This window comes from Trachemys scripta, chromosome 3 (genome assembly GCF_013100865.1).
Source record: "Trachemys scripta elegans isolate TJP31775 chromosome 3, CAS_Tse_1.0, whole genome shotgun sequence".
NCBI lineage: Eukaryota > Metazoa > Chordata > Testudines > Emydidae > Trachemys > Trachemys scripta.
The window spans coordinates 24,131,225-24,151,921 of NC_048300.1; the positions used below are offsets into that span (position 1 = coordinate 24,131,225).

Below are 20,697 nucleotides of genomic sequence, written 5' to 3' on the forward strand. Positions count from 1 at the left end.
TGAACTACCAGATCTCCAAATCAATCCCCTTTGTCTATCAACAGGAGACTTCCCTGATATCACTCAATTTCCCCTCTCCACCACTGTGAGATTCCTGCCATTTCCTCTTTCTGCCCTACCCCGCATACAAAGTTCCCACCTGCACTCCAGCCTCAACCTTTCCATGGCTTTTGATATTGTTGATCACCCCCTTCTCCAGGACATTCTGTCCCCCCTCGGCTTTCATTGCCTCCACTCCCTTCCCTTTACCTTTTCAATGTATCCTTTGATGATTTCTCTCTCACTCCCTCTGCAAAGGACCTACAGGGCTTTGTCCTTGTCCACTCTGTTGCTTGGCCTTAGCCAACCTCATCCATTCACACAAATTTAACAATCATCTTTATTCTGATGGCTTTCAAATCTGTTTCCCCATGCCTGACCAGTCTCTGCCTGTCCAGTCCTGTATATTTAAATTTCTTTCTCTGAGGTTTCAACCTGGATGGCTCACTGACAACTCAAGCTGAACATGCTCATGCAGCGCAGAAGCACTATCACTTCGGATATTTAAAACTAGACTGAACACAAAACAAGAAGGAATCACATATAATATGGTTCTTCTCTGACAAATGACATTGGGGGTCCCATGGTGGTTGTCTCTCAGTGATTTCCATATCAAATGCATTTATCTTAAAAGTAAAATGAAGAGGTATGAGCCTTGATAGTTTGACTCTTAGAGAATTTCTTATGTGCGTTTTGCTAAAAATAATTGATTTCTTGTGCTATTTTCACTGTCTGTATTAAACTACTTATTTTTTGATTAGGCACGTTAAACTTCTAACCACTTATTGCTCATTTTATCTTAAATTGGGGCAATGATTTAATTATTTCACCTATACCCAGTAAAAGGTTTTTAGTAGCACACATGCTTTAAGCCCACACTATTATTATAAAATTGACTAAATACATTAGGAATATTTTCACAGGAGAAAATTATATGTCTCTGCAGAATGTTTTACAGCAAAGACCTTTATCCAAGAGTGTTACATCATAAGTGACACCATCTGTTCTACACTTCAGCTTGCAAGAAATACTGACTGTAAAACAAAACGTAATGAAGTCTTTCTGAAAAACTACTGCCTTGTGATCCTTAAAATATGCACATATTTCAAGGAGTCAATAATCAGACTAATCTAATTAAGAAATAGATAATTAAAAGACCATCAAAAATGTTGGTAAATCATGCTCAGGACACATAACCTGATGTTTGCACTAGTTTTTATGTAGGATTAAAATAGTAATGGAACCTCATCTGAGATTTAATCTATGGATGATTTAGAGAGATTAAATTGCACTCAAACAGGCTTTATAATAAAAAATTCCATTAAAAATTCAACATTAAACATCACAGGAACCTGCAATAATTGCGGTATCTTTCTGTACATATAACAGGAGGTGTTACAGTACCAGTCACTACAGAGGCTAAGATTTACACAGCCACCAGAAGTTGTCTATAGTAGTAGTACAATGACTAAGGTTGTTGCACTACACTGTAACATGAAAAACAGGTCACAAGAAACAAGATTAGAAATTAAAGCTGCCTTCGCAAACATGATCACAGCATGTAATCCCTTCACCAATTTTTACTTAAAGCATCAATTCTTTCTTTATTAAGATTTTGGGGAGAGAGAGGGCCTTAAATTGCATTTTTTACTTGTGAGCAAGGATCTTTAAGACAATCTAATTACAAGCACATTGCCATCTATTCATGGGTTTTCTGCATCAAAAATTAGAAAGTAGCTTAGTTTCCCTTTGGCCTAGCAAAAAAAGAGATCTCCCTAAGAAACTAATTTTAAAAGGAAACACACTGATAATGTTGATATCATGATAATGATTAAAAATGAGGTTTTCTATGCATGATAGTAAAGCTTTATTTCCCCTAAGATATTATCTTTAAAAGACCTATAAGAGGAGATAGTGTTGCCTAGTGGCCAGCGCACTGGCCTGGGACTCAGGATATCTGGGTTCCACACCTAGCTTTGCTGCTGGGTGACCTTGGGCAAGTCACTTCCCCTCTCAGATTCCCCATCTGTATAACAGGGATAATGATACTGAACTCCTTTGTAAAGCGCTTGAAATCAACTGATGAAAAGGATTAGATCTGAGAAGCTGGCTAGCTTCGATTTATCAGTTCACCAGCAGCTCTATCGAAACATCAAGGCCTCAACCCTACAAAGACTTACGCACATACATAATGTTATGCATGCAAGCAGTTCTACTGAAATCAACACTCACAAACTAAAGTTGTGCAATACCAGTCTGATGGCCACCTTCTTGGGGACTTAACAAGGGACCTTCAGAGTTGAAAGTATGAGTTTCTCGAGCTGGAGCTTAGAAGCCAAGGCTCCCCAGGTGACACTGTAATGGACTCATATCTTTTTTCATTCAGGTACAGAGGGGGTCCTGAAACACATATGCACCCTCAGGTTATGCCTATGTCAACTCTTTGCAGACTGGGGCCTGCAACTAAAAGGCATAAAAGAGGAGAGGATTTTCAGATCGCTCGTCACAGCATCCAAGCCACAGGTGTAAAAAACAATCAAAGCTACAGTGCCCCAATCACCCAGGCCACTGCAACTGTTTCCATCCAGGAGACCGCAGTGTTCACTTGAGCCTGTCAGCAGCTCAACAGGTCTCTGAGGAATGCAGCAGTCAGTTTATACAATTAGAATTAGAGCAGCAAATTTCAGGTCAGGGGATGTATCCTGGGGCTGAAGGGAGCGGACTTACTACAATTGCTGATTGCCAGAAAATTAATTAACGAGATTAGTCTGATGACCAATATATTAGGGATTTTCAGTTCCTACTTTTGCCAGCTGTTTTGCTTAAACACACTGTAGACATTACCCTGGGGATGATACTACATTGTGTGTTTATTTCAGTAGCTGCTTGATCTTTTATTTTTCAATTTTCTGCACAATACTTTTAAAAAAAGATGGCTTTACAAAAACAAGGATTATTGAGCAAACAGAAGATACAGGAGCTGAACTGCTGTAATGGCCCCATCCTACCAGGTAAGGAATGTTTCCTAACTGGTGTGCAGTGCCCTGATCTCTCAGAGAGCTAAGGCACTCAAGGAGGTGCCAGGAAGTACACAGCACCTTGAAAGAGCAGGCCCTAACAAGTCTGTGCAAAACAGCACACAGTAAAATGCCAAGCATTATCGGAATAGCTATCAAGGACAATTTACTTCCATGCATCTATTATTGAACACACAAAAACACAAACTATGGCAAAACCTGTAATATAAACCAATATTGCCCTCAGCAATCTCTGCTACAGGAAACAGACAGACCATCACACCAATATTTTAACAGAATTTCTGCTCACAATGCAGGATTGGATGGCATTACTACTTACAGTATTAAATGCTCAATCCAGTTGAAATTAACCTAGGCAGCTGCAGTCTCCCAGAAGCTCTGTAGAATTCCTATTAATCCAGTAGCTAGACTCAGCCCTTGGTTAGGCAAAATAATCTAGGGTGGTTGAAAGTCCACAGTGAGTTCTGCAGTTGGCTAGCATGTTCCCAAAATGGGAAGCACGGATCATGGTTGGGGCACTGATCCAGCACACTGGAGCCTTTGCCAGTGGGCTCCTCTGCCCCCTGCCCCCAATTTAATTTAAAACTGCCTTCCTCCAGAGGAAACCTGTAGCATGCTCATCCTCCAAAGTGAAACCCTCTGGGGCACAGCTGTCCCTGCTGGCACAGGCAGGCGCATGTAACTTTTCCCTATGCCAGTGAGGGTGAATTGAGCCCAATAGCTGCCACTGTGACAGTGATGTTGATGGGAGAAATACCCTTTTATTCACCAAACCCACATAACCCCTTCCTTTAAAGCAGGCTCGCTGGGCCTTATTCTCATTTGCACTGAAGCTCCTTTACACTGCCAGAACAATTTAAATAAGAATCAGGCCTTCTGACTGCCTGGCTTCATTGTCATGCACGGGAATCAAGCTTATGATAATGACATTGGAGGAATTGCACAACAGATACTCAGGACATATCCAGACATCCTGCTGCAAGGGAAGCTTCATCATGAACTGAGGAACCACCTTAAAAGGAGTCATGGCCAAATGTTTCTGTTCTGCTCTGGCCAACCTGGGAAGCCCTTTCCTGAAGGTAACTAACAAAAGCAGCTTTGATAACCACAGGTAAAACTGTCTACACCTGTAAAGTTCCCAGAGTTGGCCACAAACTCCTGTGTTTCCAACTTACTCAAACCATCTCCTGATTTTGGCCTGCTGCTGCCCTCCCTAAGAGGCTAGCCTGTGTGCCACCGGCCTCTCTCCTCACTTATGCTATCTCTCCATTCCTCTACCAGCCTGTCACAGTGCAAAAAGCACTGTGAGATCAAAAGAGACAAACGAAGAGAATGTCATCTGTCTGCTGTCTGTCTATCTAGCAGCTTCACATCAGGAATGCCCCTCCCAATTATGATGACAGTAATGGGGAGATTGGTTAGAGTGCCATGAGAGGGAAAGAAGAAATACTGGATGAGTCAGTGTTTTGATTTAGGGAGCTCCTCATTCTCTGAGACACAACATTTCTCACTATTAGTGCTGTTTGTTTTGACTCTTCCTATTTCTCTCACTTAGGACAATGAAAATACATTCAGTTTCACTCTGGAGTGTAGTCTCTTTCCAGCCAATTTCAATTTCATGTTCTCATTCATTAGTACTACGTATTTTGGGGTTGCAAAGAAGGCAGAGAATTTCTGGGGAACAGGGGAGATTAAATGGAATTTCATGTAAATTCACTGAAATGTTAAATAATTTGAGGGTTTGTAAAAGTATGTTATTAAAAATATTAAATTTGGGGGCAAATGTCACCTATTTAATTCTATTTTTCCATTATGCAGATATTTGAAATCTTAGAGCAAGGAAGTGATAAGACTGATATCTAACAGCAATCTGCTGACAAACATCTCTTCCAAATGTAACCATAATAACAAGAAACATACAAAACTGAGATTTGCCACATTAATAAAACATAGAGCTCTTGCACATTAGTACATTCAAACCAATATTTTGTTCTCAAAGCAAAAAATAGTGATTTCACATTGGAATATAATTCAGTCACTCAAACAACCCTCTTGTACAAATGGATATCAGAATCCTTCCAGCAACTGAGTTTGCTGGCTTTAAAATAAAAAACCTTCAGATGACAGAGTACCAGAATAAAAATGTGTTGTCCTGGAAACAGACTCCTAGTTTCACAATCTACAGTATGCATTTCCAAGTGGCTGTTGATAAATGTTTATGTGTGTATTTAAAAAAACCCTCTGTTTAATCTGAATTGTTGCAGAAATGTCAAGAAAGAGGATAACACAGCTCCCTTTATCCAGAATCTCTTTTTGCTGTTAGACTTCCACAAGTATCTTTTCTCTGTCCCTTGGGTCTGTAACCCTGGATGTAACAGCAGGACTGTGATCAATACATTGACTTGGCACTATCCAACTAATTCTCAACAAAACCAGGATGACTGGGTGTCTTGAGGTGATATAACTCTGAGAGCCGTGATTCCAAAATAGTCTGATCAGTCATTTTCGTGCTCTCAGTTAATCCACTGATTCATCTTTACTAGCTTGAGTACAATTTTTCAGTAGGTTCTAAAAGATGAGTTCTCCTCATTTTCCATGTTAGTACCTTGATATGGAAGTGAAAAGAGATATGAGTCTAGATACCCAAAAGCTAACAGAGTTTGGTTGAATATATCCAAGATGCTCTTTGTCTACGTAGCTCTCCAAACTATACACCTGCTCTGTAGTAGCAACTAGATGAAATGTAGCATTCCGCATATTGATTGCAGAGTGTATCAGGCCTCATTTCTTAATCAAGTTCCAACAAGGAATAAATCAAAGAATACTAAGCACCTGTACCTGGAGGAGACACTGATTCTGGTGTCTTCTGCTGTTTAGTTAAGACTGCAGAGCCTTTGGTCTTGGTGGTTCGAGATCTGGTTAGGAAAAAAAACTTTGTTGGAATGCTTTGTTTTATGTTTCATTGTTTTTATGGATTTAATAATATAGCAAACCCTAAAATGATTCAAAGTCCCACAACAGAAATGAAAACAATGTACTAAAATAACAGTTAAATTATGTCATTGAAAAGAGCACTGCAGGAACTAGGTTAGAATGTTCCAATTTTAGCCCCACTACATTCGTTTCAACAGGTTTAGTTTTACTGGTTTTGTTTAACTAACTCCAGTGAAATACTACATAATCCATAGTTGGGCAATATTTTCTGAAATCTATCAATCTTTTCAGTATTCAGTATTCAGTTGACCTCAGACAACAAAAATCATGGGATGCATTTTTAAAATCCTTAGATTCATCCACTGTAAAATTCTCTACTGAAAGAGACTCCTATCCTAAACCAACATAGAATATGAGTCACCAAGCAATGTATTACCCCAACTGTAAGTAAGGTTTATTTAAATGTGAGTAACTTGGTAGCAAATCAGTCCAGAAATGTTTCAAAAAGCACCACAGATGTTAGGTCTTAGTTGTAAATTCACATTTCTAAAACTTCCAGGCAATGATCAAGGGAGAACCTTACAATTCATAAGCCTATAAAAACAGATGCACTAAAAGAAACATAGCTATGCAGCCATAGGCATTGGGCCATGAAGCCAAACATTTGGAAGCATGTGGAAGGCAAATCTGATTCTGCTGATTAAATGGAACGAGTTGGTTCTATGTCATTTAAACTTTAAATCTAAGCTATGTCATAGGAGTTCTGGAAAACTTATTGAGTGCTTCCCAAGATCACAAAGTCTTTTAAATGTCTACTGGGTCTTCTTTATTTACTATACTAGTTCATGTTTGCTTTGTTGTACTGTTTATCTCAGGGCTCGCTTTGATTAGCCTTTCATTAACTGTAATAAATCTCTGTTATCCCTAACAGAGTTTTAAATGCTGCTGTGTTTGACTAATTTAAACCACCACTTAAAATCATACTAGATTTTTACAGAACTACACTATAAATGTTGCAGTCTCTTCTCCTCCATCAGCCAGCATTATTTGTAATACCCTTCAGGATAACCTAGTGCAAATTTCATACAAATCAGATGTAAGAGAAATATACACCAGGCTTTCTGAGAAATGTACTCACTGAATCATAGGGGTAAAAAACAAAACAGTGATCCATCCCATCCCCTTTTCCAACAGTCTTTTCCAAAATAGGCAAGTGTATAGCAAAATAGGGAACTGAAAATACACTAGCTCTGTAACAAACCTGATGCAGTTTGAACCACAAAAATTTTTCTATTCACTGTGAATCTGGACATATTTTATTAAAGTGATGAGGTATGTGAGGTAAAAGACGGTTACTCACCTTTGTAACTGTTGTTCTTCGAGATATGTTGCTCATATCCATTCCAATTAGGTGTGCGTGCGCCGCATGTACGATCGTCGGAAGATTTTTACCCTAGCAACTCTCGGTGGGTCAGCTGAGGCGCCCCCTGGAGTGGCGCCGTTATGGCGCCCGATATATGCCCCTGCTGACCCGGCGCCCCCTCAGTTCCTTCTTGCCGGCTACTCCGACAGTGGGGAAGGAGGGCGGGTTTGGAATGGATATGAGCAACACATCTCGAAGAACAACAGTTACAAAGGTGAGTAACCGTCTTTTCTTCTTCGAGTACTTGCTCATATCGATTCCAATTAGGTGATTCCCAAACCTTACCTAGGAGGTGGGGTCGGAGTTAGATGTTGCGGATCAAAGAACCGCTGAACCAAATGCTGCGTCATCCCTGGACTGTTGCACTATAGCATAGTGGGAAGCGAAGGTATGTACGGATGACCAAGTCGCTGCCCTGCAGATTTCCTGTATGGGCACATGAGCTAGAAAGGCGGAGGACAACGCTTGAGCCCGAGTAGAATGGGCAGTAAGCCAGGTAGTCGGGACACCCGCCAAGTCATGCACGGATGCAAGATGTAATCCAAGACGAAATTCGCTGCAAGGAGACCGGGAGACCTTTCATCCGGTCTGCTACTGCTACAAACATCTGGGATGTCTTTCTAAAGGGCTTAGTTCGTTCGATATAAAAGGCGAGAGTCCTGCGAACGTCTAGGAAATGTAGCTGCTGTTCCCGTCGTGAAGCGTGGGGCTTCGGAAAGAAGACCGGAAGGAAGATGTCTTGATTGACATGGAAGGCAGACACCACCTTAGGGAGGAAGGCGGGGTGTGGTCGCAGCTGTACCTTGTCCTTATGGAACACCGTGTATGGTGCATCCGATGTAAGAGCTCGAAGCTCCAATACTCGTCTCGCTGATGGGATAGTGATGAGGAAAGCTGTTTTCCAGGAAAGATACAGAAGGGAGCAGGTGGCCATCGGCTCAAAGGGGGGACCTATGAGTCTAGAGAGGACAAGGTTGAGGTCCCACGTAGGGGTCAGATGACGGATTTCCAGATTCAGCCATTCCAAACCCTTGAGGAACCGGTTGACCATGGGATTGGAGAAAATCGAGCGGCCATTTTTGCCTGAAATCGCTGCCAGGTGTACCTTGATAGGTGATACCGCTAGATCTTGTCGTTTGAGTGACAAGAGGTAATCTAGGATGGTAGGTATTGGAACCTGTAGGGGGACAGCATCCTTCAGGGCACACCAGCAGGAGAAGCGTTTCCACTTGGCTAGGTATGTGGACCTAGTGGAGGGCTTTCTGCTTCCTAATAGGACTTGCTGCATCAAACTGGAGCAGCGCAGCTCAGATTGTGTCAGCCATGCAGCATCCATGCTGTGAGATGAAGGGACTGCAGGTCCGGATGGCATAACCTGCCGTGATCCTCCGTGATCAGGTCTGGCCACAATGGGAGAGGAATTGGCTTGGTCACCAACAGATCGAGGAGTGTGGTGTACCAATGTTGTCTGGGCCACATTGGTGTGACCAAGATTAGGCGGGCCTTGTCCCTGCGTAACTTCAGAAGGACCTTGTGGACCAACGGAAACAGAGGGAAGGCGTAGAGCAGCTGGTCTTTCCACGGTATCAGGAAGGCGTCTGACAGGGAGCCCGGGGAGCGTCCCTGGAGAGAGCAGAACACTTGGCACTTCAGATTCTCATGGGAGGCGAAGAGGTCTATGTGGGGAAACCCCCACATCCAGAAAATGGAATGAATGACGTCTGGACATATTGACCACTTGTGAGTTATAAAGGATCTGCTGAGGCGATCTGCCAAGGTGTTCTGGACTCCCGGGAGAAATGACGCCACCAGGTAGATTGATTGGGCTATGCAGAACTCCCAGAGGCGAATGGCTTCCTGGCATAGTAGGGACGACTGTGCTCCGCCTTGCTTGTTGATGTAAAACATGGCCGTTGTGTTGTCTGTGAAGACAGTGACACAACGGCCTTGCGGGTGTTCAAAGAATACCTGACACGCCAGGTGCACTGCCCTCAGTTCCTGGACGTTGATGTGGAGGGATATTTCCTGCGCGGACCAGAGGCCTTGAGTGCAAAGGTCCGCGAGGTGAGCGCCCCAGCCCAGGGAGGACGCGTCCGTGGTGAGGACTAGAGAAGGTTGCGGTGCATGGAATGGTATTCCCCCCCAAACATGGTTGGGATTTAGCCACCAACTCAGAGAGGACAATACCTTCATAGGCACCGTGAGTACTGTGTCCAAACTGTCCCAGCCTGGACGGTACACTGACGAGAGCCAGATCTGAAGCGGGCGGAGGCGTAGCACTGCTCTACAGCCAAAATGCTTCTGAAATAAATGTAGTCAAACTTTACTAATTCTGGGTCACTAAGAATGAAAATGATGCTTAAAATTGTTGATTGGCTCTAGTTTTCAAGATATGCTATAGGGTCAGTATATACGACCCTTGACTTGGGAATGGCAGAGAATAAGTGAGTTATAAAGGGAAGGGATCTCAATTTAAACCTGAAATGACTAAAATACATCTTTGACTGGATCTATGAATAAATCTATGACTGGGTTTGGACAGTACTTGCTTTTTAGGCAAAACAATGAATGATGCAATCTGAAACTGGTATTGCGTCATACATGATATGAATTGCATCATGTTATTCCTAGAAGTCATGGATGATGCAATCATAACGAAGCTTACATCACTCTGCTGAACAAATTGCCCTATATCAGCTCTAGAAATCATACAGTGTCGTGCTCTCTTATTTGTCAGTGTTTGATTTTGCAAAGGGACACATTTCTGTTTAGCCAAAGTGAGCAGAGATGCCTCGTACTTGTGTGAACCATGCAGATAATTTCTGCTATGTTTGTGGTGAAGTGACTTTTGCATCACAAAAGCGCAGTATAACCACTTTGGTTAAGAAAGCCTATCACCTTTATTTTGGCTGCAAAATTGGAGATCAGGACAAGTGGTGGGCCCCACACATATGCTGCAACACTTGTGCAACAAATCTTCGCCAGTGGTTGAACAGGAAAAGGAAATCTATGCCTTTTGCAGTGCCAATGATTTGGAGAGAGCCAACAGATCATACCAGCAATTGTTACTTCTGCATGGTGCCTCCAGTTGGAAAAGGTGTGTCAAAGAAGAAAAAGTGGACTGTGCATTATCCAAACATTCCATCAGCTATACGCCCAGTACCCCACGGAGAAGGACTGCCGGTTCCTGATACACCAGAATCATTCTCACTTGAGTCAGACGAGGAAGAGGATGAAACTTCTGGTCCTGAACCATCAATGTCACAGGACCCACATTTTCTCCCATCCTCCTCCTCTGAACCACACCTCATAACACAAGGTGAACTGAATGACCTTGTCAGGGATTTGGAACTACCCAAGAGTAAGGCAGAGCTGTTGGGCTCCAGACTACAGCAGTGGAATCTCCTGGCAGGTGATGTTAGGGTTTCCATGTTCCGTGACCGTCAAAAGGATCTTGTCCCATTCTTCTTCATGGAAGGTGATCTTGTAGCCTGCAACAACATCGATGGTGTGATGGCAGCCCTCAACATCATTCACGATCCAGATGAATGGAAACTGTTCATTGATTCATCGAAGACGAGTCTTAAAGCTGTTTTATTGCATAATGGCAATGTTTTGCCATCAATTCCAGTTGGTCATGCAGTCCATATGAAGAAAACCTATGACAACATGAAACAACTTTTGAGGTGCACAAACTATGACCAACATCAGTGGCAGCTTTGTGGCAATTTGAAGGTTGTTGCTCTCTTGCTTGGTCTGCAGAGTGGATACACAAAGTACTGCTGTTTTCTCTGCGAATGGGATAGTCGTGCAAGAGATTCCCACTACATCAAGAAAGATTGGCCACTCTGACAGTCATTGGACCCTGGGAGGAAAAGTGTTCAGCATCCACCACTTGTTGAATCAAGGAAGATTTTGTTAACACCCTTACACATCAAGCTGGGTCTGATGAAGAACTTTGTCAAGGCCACTGACAAAACACAAGCAGCTTTCAAGTACCTCTGTGGAAAATTTCCAAGGTTAAGTGAAGCTAAGATAAAAGAAGGTGTCTTTGTTGGTCCTCAGATTCATGAACTTCTTCGAGATGATGTATTTGACCATGCACTGCGTGGCAAGGAAAAGACGGCATGGAAAGCCTTCCAGTTAGTGGCAATAAATTTTCTCAGAAACAACAAGGCAGACAACTACCGGTTGTTGGTGGAAAACCTCCTCAAAGCATACAAAAGCCTTGGTTGCAACATGTCACAAAAGATAAATTTTTTGCACTCTCATCTAGATTTTTTTCCACCGAACTGCGGAGCAGTGAGCGACGAGCACGGCGAGCGATTTCACCAGGACATTGCAACAATGGAGAAACGCTATCAGGGCAAATGGAGCCCATCAATGCTTGCAGACTATTGCTGGACAGTGACAAGAGATGCTCCATTTAATGAATACAAGAGACAAGCCAAGAAGCGCCGAGTAGACACTGAATAGGACTAAACTATGTACATAATAGTTTTTTGCCTTTTGTTTCATAATAAATTTTATTTATATAACCCTTTTGCTGATTTTTAAAGTGTTACATAAACAGGATAGGTGAAATATTATCATGTAAAGCAACCATAAACACATGAAAAGACCTAGGTTTACAATTTATGATTAAAACTCTACTATCTACACAATATACATAGACATAAAATGTAAAAATTTAAATATCTTAGAAACAGTAGCCAATCAGTTGTTTTAATTGTGATATTTGAATTCAGCACATCAAAATACATAATAAATAGCACATTTTATCTCTGAAGCAGACGACTTCTCAAAAATTGTAGACCAGTGTAATCTGGCATGTTTGGTCACGAAGGTGCACGAGGCCATGTGGCCCAGAAAACCGAGGCACGTGCGTGCTGTCAAGGTTGGGAAGCTTTGGAGGCCGAGGATAATGGTCATCCTGGACTGAAAGCGGGTCTGTGGAAGACAAGCCTTGGCGAGATTCGAGTCCAGGACTGCCCTAATGAAGTCTAGTCTTTGGGTCAGCTCTAAAGTGGACTTTTCAGTGTTGAGCAGCAGGCCCAGCTGCCTGAAGCAGGTGATGACGAAGCAAATGTGAGACCACACCTGTAGCTTGGACTGCCCCAGTCGTCGAGGTACGGAAACACTTGGACCTAACGTCTGCAGAGCCAGGCCGCTACGACGGCCATACATTTTGTGAAGACCCTTGGCGCTGTGGACAGGCCGAAGGGGAGGACAGCAAATTGGAAATGTTGGTGTCCAACCACAAAGCGAAGGAACCGCCTGTGCGGCGGATAGATCGCTATGTGGAAGTACGCGTCCTTCATGTCGAGGGCGGCGTACCAGTCTCCAGGATCCAGGGATGGGATAATGGTTCCCAGGGTGACCATGCGGAACTTCAACTTTACCATGAATTTGTTGAGTCCGCGTAGGTCTAGGATGGGCCCCCTTTGCCTTGGGGATTAGGAAGTAGCGGGAGTAAAACCCCCTGTCCCTCAAGTCCTTTGGTACCTCTTCCACGCTCCAACAGACAGGAGCCTTTGTACCTTCTGCAAGAGGAGTTGCTCGTGAGAAGGGTCCCTGAAGAGGGACAGGGAGGGAGGGTGGGAAGGGGGGGGCGAAAGAAACTGAAGGTGGTATCCTGTTTTCACTGTGCGAAGGACCCAGCAATCTGATGTTATGTGGGACCACGCAGGGAGGAAAAAGGAGAGGCGGTTGGAGAAAGGTAGGGAAGGATCCTGGGAGGAGACTGGTGCTCCGTCCTCCAGCGCGGCTTCAAAAGTTTTGTCTGGTGGTCTTGGGTGGCCCTGATTCTGGCCTGACTGCGGACCAGGTTGACGCCTCCTAGTGCTGCGACCATGCCTTCTAGGAGGGTCTTGTCGCGGTCAAGGGTTGGGGTAAGTGCGCTGCGGTTGGGGCCGGAAGGGCCTACATTGTGTCATTGGGGTATGCATACCCAGTGAGCGAATGGTGGCCCGGCTATCCTTCAAACTTTGCAGTGTGGGACCAGTCTTTTCCGAGAAGAGGCCTTGTCCTTCAAAGGGAAGGTCCTGTATAGTCTGCTGCAGTTCCGGTGGGACGCCGGACACTTGCAGCCAGGAAATACGTCGCATGGCTACCCCTGAGGGTAGAGTTCTAGCAGCCGAGTCCGCTGCGTCTAAAGACGCCTGCAGAGATGTCCTTGCCACCTTCTTGCCCTCTTCGAGCAAGGCTCCGAACTCTTCCTTGGACTCTTGGGGAACCACCTCTTTGAATTTCCCCATCAAGTTCCAGGTGTTATAATTATACCGGCTCAGGAAGGCTTGCTGGTTAGCTACCCTGAGCTGTAGTCCACCACAGGAGTAAATTTTACACCCGAATAAATCCAGGCGCCTGGCGCCCTTGGATTTAGGGATGGGCGCTTGCTGGCCACGTCTTTCCCTCTTGTTTACGGATTGTACCACGAGGGAGCAAGGTTGGGGGTGCACATACAAGTACTCGTAGTCTTTGGCTGGCACCATGTCTTTTCTTTCCACCCCCCGCGCTGTGGGAGGGATGGACACCAGGGACTGCCAGATAGTACTGGCATTGGCCTGGATAGTTTTAATAAAGGGCAAAACTACCTGGGTGGGGACATCAGCTGACAGTCCACAACTGGGTCCTCAATCTCTGCCACCTCCTCCACCTACAGATTCATGTTCTGTGCCACCCTACGAAGAAGGTCCTGTTGAGCACGCAGGTCTATGGGTGGAGGGCCAGAGAAGGACGTGCCTGCTACAGCCTCGTCAGGCAAAGATGAGGACAACAGTCCCTGGACCAGTGGGTCCTGGGGAAGGTCAGGCTGGGGCGGGTCCAGTTGTCCAAGGTCCATGACTGGAGGGACATCGGCCTGCTCAGGTGGTAAAGCCATTGTCTCTGACTGTATCGGGGGAGGACAGCTAACCGTTGCCTCAGGCACCCTAGGCTCCGAATGAGCTGAGCGAGAGGCACCTGAGGGACCACTTTGGGTCTCGTCCTGTCCCTGGCTTGCACCATCAGCATCCTGGTCTTGGACATTATAGGTGCTCCCTTCTTGGGACGACTCTGAGTTCTGATGGGAAGGCCATGGCGGTGCCGAGCGCACTTGCTGAGGTGGCGCGGCACCGTCCACTGGTGCATGTCTGGGGGTCAGGGACCGGTGCCCCGAGTGGTACGTGACCTGGAGCAGCACCGATGGTCATAGCGGTGCCAAGAGGTCGATCTGGATCTTGATGAAGATCGACGGTGCAGGCGGTGCCGCGACCAGCTGCGCAATGAGCGGTGCCAGGATCGGTGCCGGGAGCTGGATCGCTACCGATTGTACTGAGAGGGCGAGCTTCGGGACGTGGAGCAGTGCCGCAAGTACGACCGGTGCCGAGATGGAGATCGGTGCCAGGACTGCGAGCGGCGCCGAGAGCAGGACTATCTGCGTGACCAGGACCACGACCGGGAATGGGACCTTGAGCTGTGCCGAACTGATTCACTCTGCTGAGGAGGCCACATGAATGAGGGCTTCCCAATCAATTGGACAGCCCATACCGGCGGTGCCAGAGGCTGAGAAGGTCCGGGCTCAGTCAATGCGATCAGGTCGCAAGCGGTGGAGAAAGTCTCCAGGGTCGATGGCAGGCCCAGCTCAACCACAGTGTGCACTGGGGAGCTGATCTGCACCGGACTCAATGGCGCTTGGGGCTCGAGAATCGACGGTGCTGGAGTCGGGGCGTTTGTGGTCAGGTCCGGCGTGGCGAGTTGTTCTGCCGGGACCGCAGGAGGTGCATGCCCTTGTGGGGGGGCAGCAGGCTTTTGTTGCGTCGGGGCCAGAGCTGTCTGGTGTTGAGGGGCCTTACTAGGACCAGGACGCTTTGGTGCCGGAGGCACACTGCGGACCAATGGTGCCTGATCTGCGTGCGGTGCCAGGGGCACTGGGCTAAGTATCGCTCCCAACAGGAGCTGTTTTAATCTGAAGTCCCGCTCCTTTCTCGTCCTAGGCTTGAAAGCCTTACAGATACGGCTTGTCAGGCTGATGAGCTTCCCCCAGACACTTCAGACAGGAGTCGTGGGGGTCTCCAATAGGCATAGACTTGAGGAAAGCCGTGCAAGGCTTAAAGCCTGGAGCCTTGGGCATGAGCCCCGGTACCGGGTGAGAGGAACGGGGATAAGCCCTGAATCCTCAACTTATCTACAACTATATACACTAAATTTACTAACTTATAAACTTGCTAACTACTAAACTAATTACAACTACACTAAGGAACTAGCAATAGAACGAGGAACGCTAGGGATGAGGAGGTCCGCTACGCAGCTCTCCACAGTTCCAACGACCATCACGGACGGTAAGAAGGAACTGAGGGGGCGCCGAGTCGGCAGGGGCATATATCGGGTGCCATAATGGCGCCACTCCAGGGGGCGCCTCAGCCGACCCACCGAGAGTTGCTAGGGTAAAAATCTTCTGACATTTGTGCACACCTAATTGGAATCGATACAAGCAAGCACTTGAAGAAGGTCTTTTATTGGACCAACTTCTGCTGGTAGAAGGGACAAGCTTTTGAACTTAACAGAGTTAGAATCATAGAATATCAGGGTTAGAAGGAACCTCAGGGGATCATCTAGTCTAACTCCCTGCTCAAAGCAGGTCCAATCTCCAGACAGATTTTTGCCCCAGATCCCTAAATGGCCCCCTCAAGGATTGAACTCACTACCTTGGGTTTAACAGGCCAATGCTCAAACCACTGAGCTATCCCTTCCCCTTCAAGTCTCTATTGAGACAAAATAAAAGACCAATTGCTATCCAAATGTTTACAAACTTTTTCATATAGTAGACTACATCTTGAGATCAAAATAACCTAGTGGGCACACCTCCAATCCAGATCTCACATCTTCTTGGAGACTACTATTTTGCTTAGTTACCTCAAAAAGTAATATCAATATAGATACAAGATTTAAACAAACTAATTTGAAGAACAGCTAGCTAAAAACTCAAAAGGTAATAACAAAATGTTTTTAAGTACATCAGAAGCAGGAAGCCTGCTAAACAACCAGTGGGCCCCTGGACGATCGAGATACAAAAGGAGTACTTAAAGACGATAAAGTCATTGCAGAAAAACTAAATGAAGTCTTTGCGTCAGTCTTCACGGCTGAGGGTGTTAGGGAGATTTCCAAACCTGAGCCGTCCTTTCTGGGTGACAAATCTGAGGAATTGTCACAGATTGAAGTGTCACTAGAGGAGGTTTTGGAATTAATTGATAAACTTAACAGTAACAAGTCACTGGGACCAGATGGCATTCACCCAAGAGTTCTGAAAGAACTCAAATGTGAAATTGCAGAACTATTAACTATGGTTTGTAAGCTGTCCTTTAAATCAGCTTCTGTACCCAATGACTGGAAGATAGCTAATGTAACACCAATATTTAAAAAGGGCTCTAGAGGTGATCCCGGCAATTACAGACTGCTAAGTCTAACGTCAGTACCGGGCAAATTAGTTGAAACAATAGTAAAGAATAAAATTGTCAGACACATAGAAGAACATAAATTGTTGGGCAAAAGTCAACATTCTTTCTGTAAAGGGAAATCATGTCTTACTAATCTATTAGAATTCTTTGCAGGGGGTCAACAAATATGTGGACAAGGAGGATCCAGTGGACACAGTGTACTTAGATTTCCAGAAAGCCTCTGACAAGGTCCCTCACCAAAGGTTCTTACATAAATTAAGTTGTCATGGGATAAGAGGGAAGATCCTTTCATGGACTGAGAACTGGTTAAAAGACAGGGAACTCTCTGAGGGTCAGAGGTACGGGTCTCTGGGCTGGGGGCACTCCATGACTGGATTCTGCAGGAAAGGGGGCAGAGAAACAGCAACTGGGTTCTTGTAGGGGTTTCTTTAACTATTCCTGGGGGATTTTTTTGTGTGTGTGTCTGTATTGTTACAGACATACTTGCTGACTGGTATTTTGAAATAAATTATCAAAATAATTGAAACTGGAATGATTATATAGTGTTATTTTGACAAATCAAATTTGCAGAATTTTAAAATATTGTGCACAGAATTTTTAATTTTTGGTGCAAAATTCCCCCAGAAGTATCTATAAGTAACCAAATCATCACTGCTGGATAACTTACAAATGCTTTTACCTTTGTAATAGAGGGCTCTAGCATCAGTGATGTAGTGGCCACAGCCAGAAAACCAGTGTGTAGACTGTAATGTGTTAGTCTCTAAGGTGCCACAAGTACTCCTGTTCTTCTTTTTGCGGATACAGACTAACACGGCTACTACTCTGAAAAGTGTGTAGACAAATCACAAACATGCACGTAGGTATGGTAAGAGAAAGAGCCGTTTTTCAAAAACTGTAACCTAAAAACACAGGAATTTCCATTGTGGATCCATCTAGTTCTATAGTCTGTCTCAAACAGTGACCAATACCAGCTATGTTAAAGGAAGATGCAAGATACCCTGTAGTAGGCTGTCATGGAATAAGCCCACCGTGAAGTTTCCTCCAAACCTCCAATAGCAGAGGTTGGCTTATGCCCTCCAGCAGGAGGGTTTGGTTTCTTCCAAAACCCTTAAAGTTTTTGTTTGTTTGTTTTCATCTCTACTATTGTAGCTCTATATGTTGTCAAAATCCCAAGAAATGGCAAATCCTCTTTTTATTCATACTAAGCTCTTAGTCTTAAAGGTATCATGTGGCAATGAATTGTGCTAACTGTGGTTTAAGAGATTAAGGAGTCTCATCCTATCAAAAATATTTTCCCAAAATGCCATTGTGCAGCATTTTACCCTTTTTCCATTTGAGACTCCAAACTCCAAAGCACCTTCAGAAAGACAAAAATATTGAAGGTTAGAAAATATACCTACAGTCTTAAAATCCAAGATTGCAAGGTTGCACACAGACCCATCATAGCATGGATCAGTTTTGATCCTGACACAGTTAGAACATGACATTTTGAAGATGTACTACTCTCTGGAAAAAGCAGCAGCGTTCAGAAATTGAGCAACTTGAGTTCCAAGTTGATTCTCTTCATGGGGACTACACTATAACTATTCAAGTAGCACCACCTGGACAATGTTTATTTCAAGACCATTAATTGAACATAATGCTGAATGCTCTCTTGGTAGGGAAAAAAATCTTTGTATGTGACATGAAAGAACTAAATTCAGCCTAGCAGTTCTCTGGCTCAGTAATTAAGGCAATGCTTGCTAGCTCTAAAACCAATAAACAAAATCACTCTAGCAATGAAAACTAGGCATGCACAATTTTATTACACCTCACTAAACAGATATATTCTTGGAATCCCTAAACACCATATAACACCAGAAAGCATCTGTACAGCATGATTTCTACATTTGAATGGTAAATGCAGGCTGCCGGTATTTTCATTTCCACTTTACCTGACCACTTGGGCTCCTCATTACTCATTGTTAACCCATTCTACTCCAGGTCCTATTACATCTGGCAGCCATTCTTTTAAGGCTCTATTATTTCAACAGGGCAGTAAAAAATATTCTGTTAGCATACGCAGAAGGAAAGAAAAGAGGCTTTTTGATTAATGTGCATTATAAATCTGAAGAGAGTGAAGAGGTTAAGCAAGCACCACTTACGGAGAATTATGATAATATTACTGATCTGCATTAAAACAGCCAGACCTCAAACAGTCTGACAATTTAATCACCAAAATATATCTAAAAAGCATGTTTTACATTGCAACAATATTGCAATACAGAAACCCAGAATTCAGTTTAACGTGATGCATAAGACCCAATTCTGAAATCAACAGGAGCTTCCTTTGAATAAAGGACTGAGTTAAGAGTTCAAGAGCTGTGGCAGACCTTCCCTCCCAGCCCCAAAATATTACTGCATAATTCAGGTAGACAAACATTCGGAGATCCTCCAGGCTCCTGATGGTTCCCACTGAAATCAATGATCCTTTCCAAAGACTTCAATGGGTGCTGAAACAACGTCCTAGTCACTAATCTGAAATCAAAATATAACATAAAAATTAAGAAACTATAGCTCAAATGCATCCCAAGTGTCATCCCAGCAAAGTCAGTGGATTTGAATGAGAATTGGATTGCCTAAGTGTAAAGGTGCTACTAAACATGGCACAGTGATTTAATATGCTAGCTTTTCACCTCTGGAAGTCTGTCTTCAAACCTCATTTAAGTTCTAATATATACTTGAAATGAGTTGGATAGTCACACACCTCAAATGACCCAGACAATCTGGCATAGCTGTTAGATTCTGTTCTGCAAAAGTCAAACACTGGGAACATCAGGGCACTTGCTGGTCTGGAATTGATAGGACTGCGCAGATACCTCTGTATAATTGCAACATGCCTAGCTCTAGCCATACCCACCTGGGGAAAGTGACAATGACTCAGAGGGTCCACCAGTCATGAAAGTTAATTCAAATAAAGCATACTTTTAAAAGTGCCTTATTTCCTTGATGTGATTCCCACTCATTCTAATAATCAGTGATTCCACTTTGGTGCCACTGGGCCTTTGCAGCAGCTGCTGGACACAGTAATAGTTCATAGTGAGGAACAAAACACATGCAAAGCAGAGACCAGAGTGGCTGTATTGCTACAGGACAGGACTACTGTTGAAGTAGCCCATCAAGAAAAAGCAGATGGCAAAATATTTTTTAACTTTTATTCAGCACAGCAACAGGTGAGAAGGAGTGAGGAAGGAGGCCTGACAGGGACACATAGGAAAGCAGAAAAGGATGGGAGTGAAGCAGAAGAAAAAGAAGAGGAAGAGTGGAGGAAAAACATTTGTATAAGGTTAAAGGGGTTTCAAATATTAATGTCCTCAGGACCTAGGAATTCTCAGGGACACCTTTGGCTCTAGCAGATGATACTGGCCTTTTACTCATGAGATATACTAGGTTTACTATTTGCTAAACTCCATTCTCCAGATACACAAGCACCTGGTTTTTTAGTTCCCCTCCTGCTAACCTTTCCTGTTGAACTGGTGGAGCCCTTAGATGGTTTGTAAATATTGCTTAGGTGGCATTTTCCCATCACATACAGGGTAGTCCGTGGATCTCTTGAAGGATGCAGTATGCATGGGACCAAACAGGGCTTAGATAATAAAATTTCTAGGATATAGGATTTGTCACACCAGTCAGACAACCGGGCTAACAAGTATTGGTCTCATGTCTGTGTTTTCAGAGAAATTTCAACAAATCCATCTGACACCTGGGTGCCAAGCCAACTCCCAAGAATTTCCATTGAGTTCAATGGGAGTGGATCAGACCCCCAGCCAATTGTACAGTGCTGTAC

The 20,697-nt window shown here is 44.2% G+C and overlaps 1 protein-coding gene across 7 annotated transcripts in view; it reads right to left on the reverse strand.

Annotated features, from left to right (window-relative positions):
- The window catches only part of CCDC85A (coiled-coil domain containing 85A), a 183,782-nt gene that overhangs the window by 146,559 nt on the left and 16,526 nt on the right, over nucleotides 1-20,697 (reverse strand). Inside the window, exon 3 of one of the 7 annotated variants that reach the window (XM_034764295.1) lies at nucleotides 5,916-5,992. The exons of 5 other annotated variants lie outside the window; for them this stretch is intronic. In XM_034764295.1, the coding sequence (XP_034620186.1) occupies nucleotides 5,955-5,992 (38 nt within the window). In that variant the 3' untranslated portion in view covers nucleotides 5,916-5,954. Of the gene's footprint in view, nucleotides 1-2,045; nucleotides 5,993-20,697 lie in introns of those variants that run through there. One more of the 7 variants, XM_034764294.1, reaches the window with a different exon arrangement.